Source organism: Nasonia vitripennis, chromosome 3 (assembly GCF_009193385.2).
Source record: "Nasonia vitripennis strain AsymCx chromosome 3, Nvit_psr_1.1, whole genome shotgun sequence".
In the NCBI taxonomy this organism is placed as follows: Eukaryota; Metazoa; Arthropoda; class Insecta; order Hymenoptera; family Pteromalidae; genus Nasonia; species Nasonia vitripennis.
Window position 1 is genome coordinate 1,388,884 of NC_045759.1, and position 15,542 is coordinate 1,404,425.

The 15,542-nt window shown below is 35.1% G+C and overlaps 3 protein-coding genes across 9 annotated transcripts; 1 reads left to right on the forward strand and 2 right to left on the reverse strand.

Moving 5' to 3' along the window:
* Positions 1-2,053: 2,053 nt before the first annotated feature.
* LOC100121573 (protein lin-9 homolog) lies at positions 2,054-6,895 on the forward strand. 4 transcript variants are annotated; one of them, XM_032597917.1, is made up of 7 exons: positions 2,110-2,922; positions 3,520-3,850; positions 3,928-4,236; positions 4,312-5,073; positions 5,154-5,400; positions 5,479-5,684; positions 5,876-6,895. In XM_032597917.1, exons 1-6 carry the CDS (start codon positions 2,865-2,867, stop codon positions 5,674-5,676), a joined length of 1,905 nt encoding a protein of 634 aa, XP_032453808.1. In that variant the 5' UTR covers positions 2,110-2,864; the 3' UTR covers positions 5,677-5,684; positions 5,876-6,895. The 4 variants fall into 4 exon arrangements, with proteins under 4 accessions (XP_031782334.1, XP_032453808.1, XP_031782333.1 ...); XM_031926474.1 differs by lacking the exon at positions 5,876-6,895 and having other exon boundaries at positions 2,054-2,151; positions 5,479-5,715; XM_031926473.2 differs by lacking the exon at positions 5,876-6,895 and having other exon boundaries at positions 5,479-5,715.
* On the reverse strand, positions 6,795-10,450 carry LOC100121592 (nuclear pore complex protein Nup50). 2 transcript variants are annotated; one of them, XM_001605151.6, is made up of 5 exons: positions 10,181-10,450; positions 9,670-9,848; positions 8,565-9,493; positions 8,336-8,488; positions 6,795-8,261 (listed from the first exon to the last, which is right to left on the reverse strand). In XM_001605151.6, exons 2-5 carry the CDS (start codon positions 9,826-9,828, stop codon positions 7,955-7,957), a joined length of 1,548 nt encoding a protein of 515 aa, XP_001605201.1. In that variant the 5' UTR covers positions 9,829-9,848; positions 10,181-10,450; the 3' UTR covers positions 6,795-7,954. The 2 variants fall into 2 exon arrangements, with proteins under 2 accessions (XP_001605201.1, XP_008203868.1); XM_008205646.3 differs by lacking the exon at positions 10,181-10,450 and adding an exon at positions 10,095-10,167.
* A 123-nt stretch (positions 10,451-10,573) lies between these two features.
* Positions 10,574-15,508, reverse strand: LOC100680484. Of its 3 annotated transcripts, XM_031926472.2 has the most exons (17): positions 15,490-15,508; positions 14,618-14,828; positions 14,301-14,544; positions 14,022-14,204; positions 13,773-13,952; positions 13,376-13,690; positions 13,248-13,292; positions 12,953-13,172; positions 12,711-12,887; positions 12,498-12,646; positions 12,209-12,428; positions 11,965-12,141; positions 11,752-11,894; positions 11,256-11,643; positions 10,973-11,161; positions 10,760-10,902; positions 10,581-10,684 (listed from the first exon to the last, which is right to left on the reverse strand). In XM_031926472.2, exons 1-17 carry the CDS (start codon positions 15,491-15,493, stop codon positions 10,682-10,684), a joined length of 2,991 nt encoding a protein of 996 aa, XP_031782332.1. In that variant the 5' UTR covers positions 15,494-15,508; the 3' UTR covers positions 10,581-10,681. The 3 variants fall into 3 exon arrangements, with proteins under 3 accessions (XP_031782331.1, XP_031782330.1, XP_031782332.1); XM_031926471.2 differs by lacking the exon at positions 15,490-15,508 and having other exon boundaries at positions 10,574-10,684; positions 10,973-11,158; positions 14,618-15,353; XM_031926470.2 differs by lacking the exon at positions 15,490-15,508 and having other exon boundaries at positions 10,574-10,684; positions 14,618-15,351.
* Positions 15,509-15,542: the final 34 nt, after the last annotated feature.

Genomic DNA, 15,542 nt, shown 5'->3' on the forward strand with positions numbered 1-15,542 from the left:
CCGCGAATAATTGAGTAACCGGCAGGAGATTGAGCTCTCGATACTTTTTATATTCGGTTTCGTTTCCCCGTTGCGTCGAGTTCGTTGATTCGTCTTCGAGAACAGCTGTTATATATATATATATATATATATAAGTGACAAAGAATAAAATTGATTATCATGTTGACTTGATGAATTTTTCAAATTTACGTTCGAGACGATAGTTGAAAAGGCTTCTATTGTTTTCCCGATCCTTATCGCCGATGCAACGATAGATGCCGATATCCTCTTCTAAAAGCGTTCGAATAATCAGGGAATATTCGGCAGTCATGTGCACGCGGATCTGCGTGACGTTGTTGTCCATGCCCAGCTCGACCTCCGTCATCTCCAGGGTCTGATTCAGATCCTGCCAATACCACAGTCTCGGAGGCTGGTCCTTGCTCTCGTCGCCACTGGCCAGTTCGTATTGCGTAAAGTTATTGAGTTCGTAATCGTACAAATTTTACCCCTTTACCAAAATCTACACTCCAGTACAATCGTCGAATTGATCTCCGCATCAACGACGAGCAAATAGTCGTCAGTTTCATTCGAATACTCTTCAATTTCATCAGAAACAGTGATCACCCTGTCCCTATCCCTGCAGTACTTCTTTACACGCAGCTTCGAATCGGCGCCAATAGCATTTTTCAACAGAACTGCAGCCAGGAATGCAATTACGCAGCGAACGACACCGTTGTTTAATCGGAAGCTTCGTTTCTCCCCTGAAAGTCGAACCAATTTTAAAAGTAAGTTCTTAACCTTTAATTAAATTCGCGTGCAGAATTCGAACCGAGGCTAAACTACATCAGATATAGTAGCTATAAAAGAAAAATTTTTTCGAAAAAATTGCATTTCAACAATGAGTCATTATCGCCGCCAAGAAAAACAAAAGTCGCGCAATAAACAAATCCACCGAAAAAACACAATTTCATTTCAAAATTCGGTGGCATCCAATATGTTTGTCTACAAATATTAATTTTATATTACATTATTTCATAAATAAAAAGAGACATTATTTGTGACGGCCGGCGAGCAGGTTAGTAATTGGTAGTTTATCTTAATCTTTTTATTTATGAAATAACCAACAAATAAAAATTGCCAATTGTTTATGAATTAATATTTGTAGGCAAACATATTGGATGCCAACGAATTTTGAACGATAAAAAATGCTTAGTATCGGCCTATTTTAATACTGTGAAAGCACCGAGTAAATCTTTCAAATTTGCTTTAAATCAGCATTTTTCATTTATTGAAATTTTGTTTGACAATTTTTGATTTCGGTATTTCAAAATGGGACCCCCGCGCCAATACTGACCGTCCTTCTATACCAAGTCTATATTCGTTGGTAATATTACGAAAAATTTTTTTACAGTGTATACCGAATACCGGACGCCACCATTAAAACCGCGGATAACTCGCGACTCTCACACTAAGCGCGACGCGCGAATTTCAAACGCACAGTATGAAAACGTCGACACTCGAAAACTCGGGAAGCCCTAGAGAACCGTAGAATGTAGGATTATCACTCGTCTCTCAGGAGGCTATAGAACAGTAAAAGTGTGGAACGGAGAAAAGCATAAGCAACCATAAATCAGGGACCCAAGCCGAGGACTAATGACGGGTCTGAGCAGCAGCACAGCAGAGCCAGGTCAACGCGCGCGTTCGCCGCCGGCTTTGCGACGGACCTTTCCACCACTCCAGCCGCCCACGCGCACCCCAGGGCCCAAAAGAGCATCGAGGGGGGAGATGCTCCAGAATCCGCGTTCCGGTCCACATAACATTTTTCTAACCTACAGTCGAATAAACGCAAGACTTGGTGCATCATTCTAAGCTCTGCTTACTGTCAATTCAGTTTATTTCCATTACCGAATAGAATCCTGCTAAGATCAATTCCTTTCATTGACACAAGCTCAGCTCGGTCGACGAAACATAGCCAATTTGAATTGGCCAAACGAACGCACTTGGTTATTACACGTGATCGGCACTGCGCATGCGCGTCGCCGGCCAATGAGCTCGGTCGGCGCGCGCCGAAATGCAAGGGGCGGGCTGTTTGGCGGAAAGTCGTAACGCGCCGTCGACCCAGCATGCATCAGTTCGAGAGCAGCTACGTCAACATGGCGGACGCGATTGAAAGTGAGTAGAAAATTTCGGCCGATTTCCCGAGCCAGCACTTATCACCTCGATTTTCATCGCTTCTCTTCACCGTCATCCAACTCATCGAGATCTCGGCTCTCCGTTTTTCCACACCCGGACAAACAGCTCGACGAGGCTCGTCGATGCTTCGAATCGCCGTTTGAATTTCGCTCGGACGAGGGTTCAAAATTTCAAAAGTCCGAGAGCAGTGCAGAGCTCTCGCCTTCGTGTGGTGTGTGTGTGTGTGTGGGTGTGTGCTGCAGTCTCGTACTCTCGGCCCTTTTAGCTGCACGCGTCAGTGAGAAGATCGAACTTGTAAACGGTTTGGGAATTGCATCCTCGGCCGGGAGTTCGACTTCCTCAGTGAAAATAACCGCGAAACTTTTTCGGGCAGTGCGTAGGTCTATAGCCTATATACGCGCTCCTGCTGGACAGTTGTCGTAGGCGACGTCGTGCGCTGGCGTTCGATTCACTGCTGCGAAGCTGCAGCTTGGTTATGTTCGACTTCGGCTCGAATTTTTTCTCTCGAACCGCGAAACGCCTCGGTTCTTCTCCTGCACTTCGCTTCTTTTTCCCGATTTGCACATGCAATTAGTCGACGAATCCGAAGATTAGACGCTTTCTATTCCGGAGCTTCGTCACTCTTATCTCGAACTGCTGATCGGGTCTCTACGAGAAGTAAACAATAATTCGAAAGTCGCGCAGCAGGGAGGATGCTCGGTCGTTTGAAAAACAGCAGCAGCAGCAGCAGCAACAGCAGCAGGCGCAAAAGTGACGTTCGAATTTCTTGCATGCCTATGTCTTTTCTCTGCTCGTTCTATCGATATTCCTTATAGAGGCTCTATGTGCGTTAGTCTGCTCGTTCCTTCTCAGCTCGGGCTGTTTTTGTTTTCGAGCTTTGCCTGCAGACTCGCTTCTGTCTTTTTTTCCCGAACTCTTTTGGGAGTTTCGCGGCGCGATTTATAGGCAGCTATGTAATGTAAGCTCGCGGTAGGTTAGAGATTTAAAAGCCAATATCGATTTGTTTTGAGCCAGTTAGAGCACTTCACGCTCTATACTCGGATTTTTAATCACTTGCACTGTTATGCAAACGCTTTTGAATATGGACTGCATGTGATTTTTTCTCTTATGTTTTTTGGACAAATTAGCTTTACAGTAATGACTACTTTGTGGAATGCAGTCCAATAACATGATTTTTTTTCACTCTCCTAGTTATGCTCTTTTATTAATTTTCATACATATACTTTGCTTCTAGAAATCGAGAAATATTGAATTTGTTGCATTTACTTTGCTCTCTCAAATCATTAACAACACTTTTTTTAAATCTAGCAGTTGAAAACTAAATTAACGAATTTTCAATTGTTTTAGATGAGTCTGCTGAGACTTTATTGTCGATTAAGAATGGAGGATATTCTAAAATTGAAATAAAAAGTGAAATAATAGACGAAGAAATGGAGCTCATGGATGAGCAGCAGGCTTCTAATAACAACTCTTTGGAGATGGAAACCGAAGAGTCAGAGCCGCTGCAGGAGCTGGGTCCTGCTGTTTTGGGTTTGCAAAGAGTTGGCACTAAGCCACCGCCGAAGCCAAATCCACCTCAGCCCGTACAAGTGCTGAACCGTAGAGGGATGCCTGCTAGAATAAGGAAAAAGAACAAACTGTTCTATGATGATATATTAGTTAATCATCCTCATCACAGGTACGTAAAAGAATATACATTTTGCTTCTTTTTTGTGTGACAAATAATGTCTAACTTGAATACTTTGTTCATTACAGAGTAAAGAAAGATCCAGATTCCACCCCAGTTAAACCATCACCAAAGAAAATTCCACGTCCATCACCTGCTAAGAAACAAGCTAAAGTTGTTCATCATGAACCTAAGAGATCAGTTTCAACACCCTCAACACCTGTATCCAAACCTATAAAAATAGAAAAACCACAAACCGCTGAGAAACAGCCACAGGCACCTTCTTCACCGGATAGGAAAATAGGTCAGAAGATTGGTATGAGACTTAGAAATCTGCTAAAATTACCCAAAGCACACAAATGGGTATGCTATGAATGGTTTTATAGTAATATTGACAAGTAAGTTAAAATACTTGAATAATTTTTTTTTTATATTCAATTGATAGATACTGATTGATTGATAATAATTTTCAGAACCCTTTTTGACGGTGACAATGATTTTATGATATGCTTGAAAGAATCATTTCCACAATTGAAAAGTCGTAAACTAACGCGAGTAGAATGGTGCAAAATTCGACGAATGATGGGAAAGCCAAGAAGGTGTTCGCAAGCATTCTTTGAAGAAGAGAGGAGAGAACTGGAGAGAAAAAGACAAAAGATTCGTATGCTCCAGCAACGAAAGGCAGCTGATGCTCAGGTCTTTAAAGACTTGCCACCAGAAATCCCATTACAATTAGTTATTGGAACAAAAGTTACTGCAAGACTGAGGAAACCACAAGATGGACTTTTTACAGGAAGTATAGACGCTGTTGATACTAGTAATAATACGTATAGAATTACATTCGAAAGAGCCGGATTAGGAACGCATAGTGTACCTGACTATGAAGTTTTATCAAATGAGCCACCAGAAACAATAAGCGTTGCATCATTTACACATAAATTTAGGCCTAGACATGTGCAATACGTACCATCGCCAGCATATGCGATGAAATTGGCTTCACCGCGATTGAACAACGATCCATTAATATCAAATGCCACCATTGCGAAAAAGACGCATGTTGGAGGCACCATGAATGGTTATCCAGTAACGTTCCTTGAAAATATAGTGAAAGTATCAAAAATTTTATCCATCAAAAAGATAAATATCAAAAAGTTAAAGGAAATGAATAGTGAAGCTGAAAAACGAAGATCCGTTGGAGAAAATTTTCCTCCTGATTTCGAACGAAAATATGCAGGGTATGATTTCTTTCCTTTTCAAAACATATTTTTTTACTACATAAAAACTAATCGTGTTCGTTTTTATTTCCATTTTGCAGGATCGTAGTAGAACTAGACAAAATGAATACCGATCTACAAGAGCTGTTAAATGACGTTCAAGGGACATGCCATGAAATAGCACCAGAGGCAAGCATTACAGCAATGTTAACACCATCACATCTTAGGGAAAAATGTCGACAAGAAGCAGCTGACATGGTTGCGAAAAATCACGCTATAAATGATAATGCTCCTACAAATATGAATCAACTTGTTACAGATCTTACAGCTCTTATGTTGCAAGTAAAAGTAAGTATAAAATTGGTTAAAAAATCTAAATTTTGGAAATTGTTTCTTTGATTACTAATAGGTTTTAATTTTTTTCAGTATTTATCAGATTCCGACAGAAATGCTTATGAATTAAAAGTGTTGCAAGGAACAATGGAGCAAATAAGATCCAAGCTCACACCATCAAATCAACAAGTTTTTCAAAACTGCGTTGAAATTCATATGCAACACATACAATTGGGATTAGGACAAATAGGTGCGTTAACGCCTTTCATGGCGCAAAAAATGTATCAATAGATTTTTAAATAAATAAATAAATATATATATATATGTATATATATGTGTGTGTGTGTGTATATATATATATATATATATATATATATATATATATATATATATATATATATATATATATATATATATATATATATATATATATATAATATATATATATATATATATATATATATATATATATATATATATATATATATATATATATATATAATTGTATTAAAAAGATAGAGGCAAAGGACGTCGCGAAAATTTATACTGATATTGGCTTATCTTGAAGAAAGCGCCATTACTTTTAATAGATGTTTACGTGTAAAGAGTATAATTTCGTAATTTTAAGAGAGTCGTTTATGAAAAGTCAGGTGTAACGTACATGATATATTTTATGTTTACTTGTATATATACACGTACTTCATGTTGGCGCCAATCGTGTCAATGATCATTTACCATCACAATTCACGTATATCATCTACTAATAATTAAAAAATTGTTGGGCGAACATAATTATTGTATAAGCAGATTTTTATTTTCCAATAACTTGAGAGTTGGAAAAATGATATGAAAATTATATATGTATACATGAATGAATAGTCATACAGATAAAGTATTTGACGGTAATCATGCATTAAATGAAAATGAATTAATCTATGTAAAAAGGTTTCTTTTAGACATTCATATTTTCAAATGATAGTAGCAAAAGTAGTTATAGTGTTGGATTATATTACAACTTATTTAGATCCACAGAAAATGAATTATGTTTTTAAAATGTGTATTTCGAAATGAAATTATTGATATAATATTAAATTTAGTATAATTAAATTTATTCAAAGAGGTAGAAGTCAATTACCCAAAATAACTAAGGTTTGTCTTTTTTATCTATAAATATTTCTATAAGAAGAGATAAATCTTATACGTTAACTGACTTTTATTTCTTAATGACAAAAGTAGATGAATGTGAATTTTATTCGAATACCCATTTTAATTTAATTAGTACATTATCATAATATATAAAGCGTTATATGCAAGACAAATGTACAATAATATGTTTATTAAGTATCCACATCATTAACAAAATTCTAATTTTTGTAGTTGAATTAAAACTGCAAACGTAGACTTAGGTGGTTCTTTTCATGTCATAACAGTCTGTATTTCAAATGAATTTTTCACTCATAAAATGAAGCCTTATTTTAAAAGTTGTGTAAATAAACTATCATTAAAAAAATGTGTTCTTTATTCATTGTTACATTACCTAAGCATAATGAGAAATGTATATTTTTACAACATAGCAAAAGTTACAGTGATATTTTTACTGTGCTTGTCATATTGTAGCACTTTATTTATGTACAAGTGACCTATTTTTTTTTTACTAAATTAGCGGTTCAAGTTCGCGATTGTTTGCTAATGGCAGTGGAAATCACTTTCCATGTTCAGTTCTTACTTTTTACTAAAATTAAAAAAAAATAATTATTCTCAAATATTAAAGTTAAAACAAACTTAATAGAATCGTACATGATTCACTTATGCACATACCGTTGATAAAATTGATAGATGTGCATTTAAATTGATAGACAAGGACTCCATGTATTACAGCTAAACGTTTCATGATCAAAAATGCTTCATTATAATACCTGAATGTGTCATACATTCCAGAGTATTCCGCACTCTTTTTAATTTATTAATATCTACAATTCAGAAACATTAAAAAATGATATAAAATATACAATCAAAATAAACGACAAACAAGAAACTAATGCAAATACGTGATTCTTTCACATGCGTGCTTCCAGGTAAGCGACAGATGCATTTTTACACAAAACGTTTGACTCATTGTTTGTCTGCCCCATTCTACGGACAACTTATACAATTGTTGTCTGTGTTTGCTCAGAAAATTTTGCATAAGGCTATTTAAAGAATATAAATTGAATGTTCTTCAGGCATTTTCACACTTAAAAAAAATATAGGATTTTCCTATTTGAAAACAACTGTAAATTCACGGAAGAGAATAATACTAGTATGCTGATTCGTACTTCTAGCACAAAGTCCCCTATAATTTTACTTTTGTCAAGTGCTTGTTGTGGCTGGTCTTCTACAATGCAAAATTATCGTATGCCTCCTAAGATGTCTCTATTTGATGTTAACCAAGACATTCGTTCACGACAAATCCGTTCATATTCTCTCACAAGGTATTGCAGAACCAAACAAGTCTGTTCGCGAACGAAGGATTTTTAAAAATAGTTCGAAAGTATGAATACAATCGTGTGAGTTTGCACTTTTAACGCCACTATTTTTTATGCTTCTCCAGGGCTTCGAAGAGCGCATCAGCCTCCTCGGGCGTTTTCACCCTGAGCAACGTCGCAACGGGTGGTGGCTCAGCAGTCGGCAAGGGCAAGCATACCAGCATTATGTTGGTCTTGTTGAGTCGCTTTATCGGAATGCTTTCGTTAAGCAAAGTATTAAGTAAAAGGTTTCCCAAAGAGTTGACGGCGCGCACAATCAGTTGCATTTTGTCATTGGGTGCTGGTTTCAGGAACAATGTACCGACACCTCTGTCACTGTAGTTTCCGTCTTTCTTTACGAAAACTTTGCACCTGTACATCAACGAAAGTAATTATAAATATTGTTATAATTTCTGGAATAGTTTCAAGTTCCTAACCATGCTTACTTTTGTTCGTAAATGGATCCTTCTTCCGTAACTGGCTTGAAATCTGGCTTAGGAGGTTCGTCATCTTCGTCTTCTTTCTCTTCGTTGTTACCCGATTTTTCCTCGGATTCTGCAGGTTTTGATACTGCTGATCCAAAAGTGAATGGCTTACCACTGAAAATCATTGAGGAAAAAAAGTTTAAATTGTTTATATATCAATTTTTCATACTTAATCATGAAAATAGCTTACCTTCCAAAACTGAATCCTGCAGCAGCTGTGCTAGTGGAAGAGCTTTGACCAAAACTAAAATTAGCAGAGCCTAAGCTGGATTGTGGAAAAGTGAGACCTGTGGAAGTTTTCTCTTCTGATTTATTTGATTCTTCATCCTTTTTAGTTTCAGTAACTGAAGGTGACTTAGCTAGACTAGGAGATTTGGATAAGAATGGATTTTTGTCTGCTGTCATAGTGGATGTAGCACTGAATGGACTCTTAGCATCTGACTTGTCTCCTGATGAAAATATCGATTTCGAAGAACTACTAGAGCTTCCAAAAATCGATTTTTCAGGTTTCCAGCCTTCGGATGATCCCTCTGTTGATAGTTTAGAGCTGGAGCTACCAAAAATGAAATTTTCTTGCTTCTTCTCTGCTTGAGCTGCTGGTTGGACTTTCTCAGTTGGTTTCAACTCTGACTGAGTATTTGATTTTGTTTCAGTTTTTGAACTATCTAATTCCTTTCCATGCTTAGCCTCAATTTCTTTCAAATATTTCTCGTAGTCTCGAAATATTGGTGTCAGAATACACACAGGGTTTGCATCTACGTGACTCTTTATCCACTGCGCAACACTTTGGTTCAGACCCTTTAATTTTGCATAATACTCAGAAGGCTTCTTGGGTGATGGACTTTCTTTTTCGGTAGAAGTAGGTTTTGTCATCTTTGTATCCTTTGACCCCAGTGGGTTTGATGATGCTGGATAAATGCCTATACCGTTTTCTGAGATCTTTGTGGACCCGTTTGTCGCAGGAGTTTTATTTGGAATGAAACTTGAACTTGAAGTAGTTGATGCACTACTTTCTGATTTTGCCTTTGCTAAGAAGCTGAAAGGTGAAGCTGTACTTGTACCTCCTGCCGGTATACTTTTAAAACCAGTGAATCCTCCAAACGCGCTTTTGGTTGACTCCTAAAGGTAAAAGTACACAAATAAATTTGTTCAAATGTTGTCAACATGAATACTTCAATCACAGCTATACATTTGGACTTAACAGAATCTTGTATATTTTGATTGTCAATGACACAGCAACTAGCTATCAAGACATGAACTAGTATTACAATATTATAGTGAAATGAGTAACTTACGTCCCCAGATTGTGGAAGTCGCCGCCTAGCTGCCTTTACAACTCGTTTGCTGAGCACGTCTTCAGATGCTTTTTTAAATGTTCCAGCTTCTTCTGGTTCATCCTCTTGGTTCCAATTGTCTGCGTTAAGATCAGAGGTAGCAGTTCTTTTACCAGCCATAGCTTACCATTAAGTTAAATCTAGAAGAAGAAATATGACCATTAGTTAACATACGTGTGTGCAGTGTTAATAATTAGAGACGAATTAAATTAACTAAGATCAAAAAGATTCAACTATATTTATAGTAGTTTCAAAATGAAAGATTCAATCACTTAAAGAAAATCGCGCAATATGAACAAAATTATCCTAATCGTGTCTTTTTCACTCTAAAACCCAAGAATATGATTAAATAAATTTGATTTCGTAAGGTACTGCCGTTTGATAACCTCAAAAAATCATGAGGATGAAAGTTTGCTGAAACCGACCTTCCATCGAGTGTACAATGCGACTGATAATAGGACAATATACTTACCACAAGGAAAATATAAACAGTCCTAGATGGCCCAATTGCAGTAGTTAAAATCACAGATAATTCACGAAGATCAAACCAAATCTCGTGTACTTAGATACACACCTAAGTCTTATAATTTGCACACATGCACACGTTTTATCGTTCACGCAAAAGCGATACGAACGACACCGCGGCGGCGCCTTTTTCCTTTTTCGCTCGACGAACAGAGCAGTCGAAACACTCGAAGCTCCGGTCGAAAGGCTTATTATTTACTTAAGCGGCAATTTTCTTACAGTATATACACTAGATGGCGTTTTGTTTTGCAAAGTGCGCATACATATATGTTGTAATTGTATATTAGTACTTGGAGTGACGAGAGAGGATTTGCACGACAAATTTTGTAAAAACAACGAATTTCTTATAAGTAAAATATTTTATTTATCATTATAAAACAGTAACAAAATTATGTACACAATTATCAAACGTCTGTCGTTGTCCTTTTTACATGTCATCATTTCCCGTTTACTGAAAATAAAGTTAATTTTATTTAAAAAGAAAACACATACATGCAATTGATGTAACTTTATTAAAAGAACATACCAGTTTATTCCTCATCATTTTACGTGCCGTTTTATAATCTTTTATTGAATTTACTTTCAGATTACAAAATATAGTTTTTAATATTGATCTATATTTAAAATTGCTCTGGTTGAAAACAATAGCTAATCTCTTATGTGATAGATCTGGAAATATAAAATAAACGATATTGATATGTGCATAAAAAAAACATCATTACAATCCAATTATACATACTTTCAGAATCAGGATCATAATATCCAGCTTTATCACCTGTATTATACATTTCTAGTATGGTTCTTATGTTTTGTGCACATATTGAAGTTGTCGTAAAAAATAAGAAACATGTATTGATAGAAAAGAAATACCATAGCTCCGTTATTTCATGCAATTTCACAACTATGTACATTTTATGTTTTGCGTCTGCTACAAAGAAATATTTGTAAATATTAAAATTACTTAAACGAATACTTAAACCAATATTCTTTCAAGCAATGAAGATAAAAATAATTATATTTACCGTCGTGAATTTTTGGTAAATCAAAATTTAACCCTTCAATTGATATTATTACGGACGTTGGGTCTTTGTTATACCTGTATGATCCCACCTTAATGCATTCAGCTTTAATACGAATGCAAGAATTAGATATAATTTCTATTGTTTCGACATCTTCTTCTGTAGGTTTCGTTTTCCTCTGTTCTGTATTGGTATTAATTTTTGCAGTACTTACAGCATACTGCACTTTGTTGTCATTGTTTTCTGCAAATTTTACTCTGGCAGCGTTATGCTCACTATTTACCACTCTTTCGTCATTTTTATCTGACCCATCCACTGCACCCAGCCTCGATATATTAGCTTCCGAGAATGAATCTCTGGTTCTTGTTATTGTCATATAAATCTTTTCCTTCTGAAAATATTTCACAAAAAATTGAAATTATCAGTGTATTAGAAATCGTAGCGAAAAACAAAATTATACATGCATATTTTCTATATTAATTAAAAAACTAAACCTTACATTATTTTTAAATGATCTGGCAAGAATATCTTTTGCTGTTTCTTTATCCAATTTCTTTATTTTTTTTTTCAAGAACCATTCTTTTAAGGCATGACAACCTTCTGATAGTGTCTGAGGTAAGATAATTATTTTATTTTGTGTTTCTGAAAAAAGTTTCTTTTTAAACTGTATAGAACTTGAATGTAGTTTTTAAAAAAATAAAAATTTACGTACCATCGCCTTCAGGATCCAGATAGAAGTCCGATTTATCAGTCATACCTATTTTGTTTCGGATTTTTCTTGCAGCTTTAGTTGTTATATAGAAAAACAACATGGGTATATATTTAGAAAAGTAAATTTCTACTTTTATAACATCGCGTATATCTACATCTATCGTCACAATTTGCGAAACTGTAAAGAAAAGATAGTTTAAAGTGTGTTAAAATGCCGTTAGAATGTGAAATCCAAATCATTTTACCGTTGTCTAAATGAGGTACGCAAAATTTCAAGCCATTGTTACTTAATAACATTGCTCTCTTTTTTGCATATTCTAGAGAGCCTACTCTAATAATACGACAAAAATATGATGCGTTATTAGTATTGTGACCACTCAGATTATTTACATGAGGAGGTTCTCTTCCAATTGGATCACTAATTTCTTTATTGTATTTACTACATAAATGTTTCGATTTATTTTTCTGAAAATTTTAAATTGTATTAATATATGTTCATTTAAAAAAATGTAGTTGTCTTCAATATTTACTAACGTATGATGTAGTTGCTAAATTAGCGAGATCGTCTGAAACTTGTGCATTTATTTCAACCATCTCTTTATTTTTAAATAATTCCCTTAAAATACCTTCAGACTCATCACTGATTCTTGCAGGTAAAATAGCTATTCGCTGATGTTTAAGATCTAAAATTAAAATATTGTTTGATTTTGTCGATTAATGTGAGGCCAAAAAATTATGTTTACCAACCAAGACTATTTGGATCAAAATATGGGCCACTTGGATCATCCATGCTTAATAAAGTTCTTATTTGTATCGCAGATCTTGTTGTGACAAAGAAAAACAATGCTGGCCTAATTTTTGAAAAATGGACCAATACCTTGAGGATGTCATCTAATTCTATGCTTAAAATTTTTGGTCTTCTCCCTGCAAAAAAAAAGTGTTATCATTTTTTCGTATAGAAGTGTAAAGACATAGTCACTAAAACATACCATTAATATTTTGTATAGCAAATGATAAACCGTCTTTTGACAAAAATACACTTTTATCCGGATCATAGTATCCATAAGAACCTATTTTTATAGCACTGTTTTCAAAACAGGTTTCTAAATTTGTTTCTAATTGAGAGTAATTACTGTCGTCAAGAATAACTTCATAAATTCCCTTGGTTAAGCTAGTGTCCATTTCATCTTTTGTTTCAATTCTTGGTTTCTGATCGAAAATATTAACAGGTTGTTAAAATGATAATTCTATAAATTATATAAATTCAACATTGAAATTACAAACCTTACTGTTGTAAGAATCATTTATATCTTGGGATTCAAGTTTATGCTAAATAAATGATGGTTAAGCAAATATATCAATAATAAGAATGTAACAATATGGATTTAGCTTTTTTATTTTAAATGTCTTACCTTTCTGGAATTAAAATCATCCTCTCCTAACTCTGGCTTGGAATGAGTTTCTGCAGTACTATGTGAAGGTATTTCTGAATATTGTTGCTGTGGAGGATATTTAGGTTCAAGTTTCTCTGAAGTTGGAATCTTTTCAAAATTTAAAAGATTAGTGTTATTTTGTATGTCTGGTTGCAAGTGCATTAAGGTATTTGTTGGTATTTTTGGAGCTTCTTGGGTTAATATAGAGGAAGGAGTTGCTGAACTTTGAGGTAGCAGTGGACTTTGTTGAATTGGTCTATTAGTTTTTTGCAATTTATGACTGTCTTCTAATTTCTATTAAAAGAAAAAAAATTAATAACAGAACATGATTGTTGTTTAAATCGTCGGTTAATATGTATGATCTATTAATTCGAACCTTTTCACTATTAGAAGGATTACTTTTTTGTGGTGATTCTTGTTTAATTTCAATAGTGCTATTTATAGTTGCTTCTGGAACTTCTTTAATTAAAGAGAGAGTAGGCAGTGCTGGTGAAGGATGTTGAGTCTGTATAACAGGCTTCTCACTATTTGGTAACTCACTTTTGTCACTTGGTTGCTAGAATAAATCGTTGCATTACACTAATTTATTTTAATACATTAATTTTATTTTAAATGAAAAAAAAACCTGTTTTGAATCAGAAGGAATTGTATCATCTGGTTTCTCCAGTTTAATATGAGAAACATCTATGGGTGTTTCTTGTCCTACTTGTGATATGGCTTGCGGTACTGCTTGTTGTACACAGGGACTGGATGGAATTCGTGGAGTAGATTCCTCACTTTGTTGTAATTTTCGCTTATGTTTTATTTTCTATTAAAATAATATTGGAAGCAAAGAAGTGTTAAAAGTAGAGATATATGAAAAAGTGTAGAAAGTATGAAAATTTCTATTCATAACACTGTAAACCTTTTTAGTATTGGATGAAACGATGTTGCTATGTGCCATTTGATGAATATAATTAGTACTGTTTGATGATCCTTGTTGAGCTGCCTGCATGAAACTCTGAGCCGCTTGAGTCTGTGAGGTAGACACTTTATCCAACTTAGGATCGTATATGTCTAATACTAAACTTGATTGATTCTGAATGTTTTCATCCACTTCATTTGTCAACACAAATTTTATGATATCTTCGAGTCTTTGTCGATATTTTCTAAAATCACCAATTAAATACAAACATTGAAATACTTCATATACTTGAGGTATTATAGTGTAAATTATTATACCTGGATGTGAGCTCATCTCTGAATAAGATTTTGAAAAGAGGATCTTTAATGACATCTGATTGAATGCCATATGAATGTGTTGCTTGCACATTTTGAAAGTCTGATCTTTGATTATGACTAGAATCGGTTTGACTTGCGTTTATTCGGGAATTCCTGGCTTTGTTATTGACATTATCTCCGCTTTCGGAACTCGAACTCGAAGAATCGGAGTCTGAGGTTAAATTTACAACCGGTAAACTCATTATAAAGGGAACTGATGGCAAACTTAATCGTTATAACTTAATCTACGCTATTTTAAAGTTGCATCTTTCAATAACGATAAACTTTTGAAGACACTATTCGGTAAAACGTGCTTATATCTGAACACGTTGTGTCTTGTTATGATGAAAATATACATAAACACACATATGAGAGTAGGTTATGCGCGTGTTGAATGGGTCCACGTGAGTTTGTCTTTCGAATCGGTGGGCTGTGAAGTGAGAGGCGAGCCCGCAAGCCAACCCATCAGTTTGAGACTGTACGCTGTACCGGTTCGCTCGAGTCAATGTGAAAATCGAGAGGCTATCCGAAGCTCCTGTTCAATCTCAAAGAATCCATTAACTATAGGATTATCCTCTTAATTCGATATTCGGGTAATGCCTTTGATATTAAGAGCATTGCAGCGCTGATTCGATTATTCAAAAATCCCGCGTCACACTCGCGTTCCTAAACTCATCGATCTGCAGTGAAATCCGTGTGAAGTTCAAGACAGTGGGAGCTCGATCTGTTTGCGAATTACAGTGGTGGGATAGCGGATATCTTATACGTGTGTGTGTGTATATATATATATATATATATATATATATATATATATATATATATATATAAATTACCCATTCCAGTCGGGTTTCTTTCAACGAAAAATAAGCAATTTTCATCGATTTAC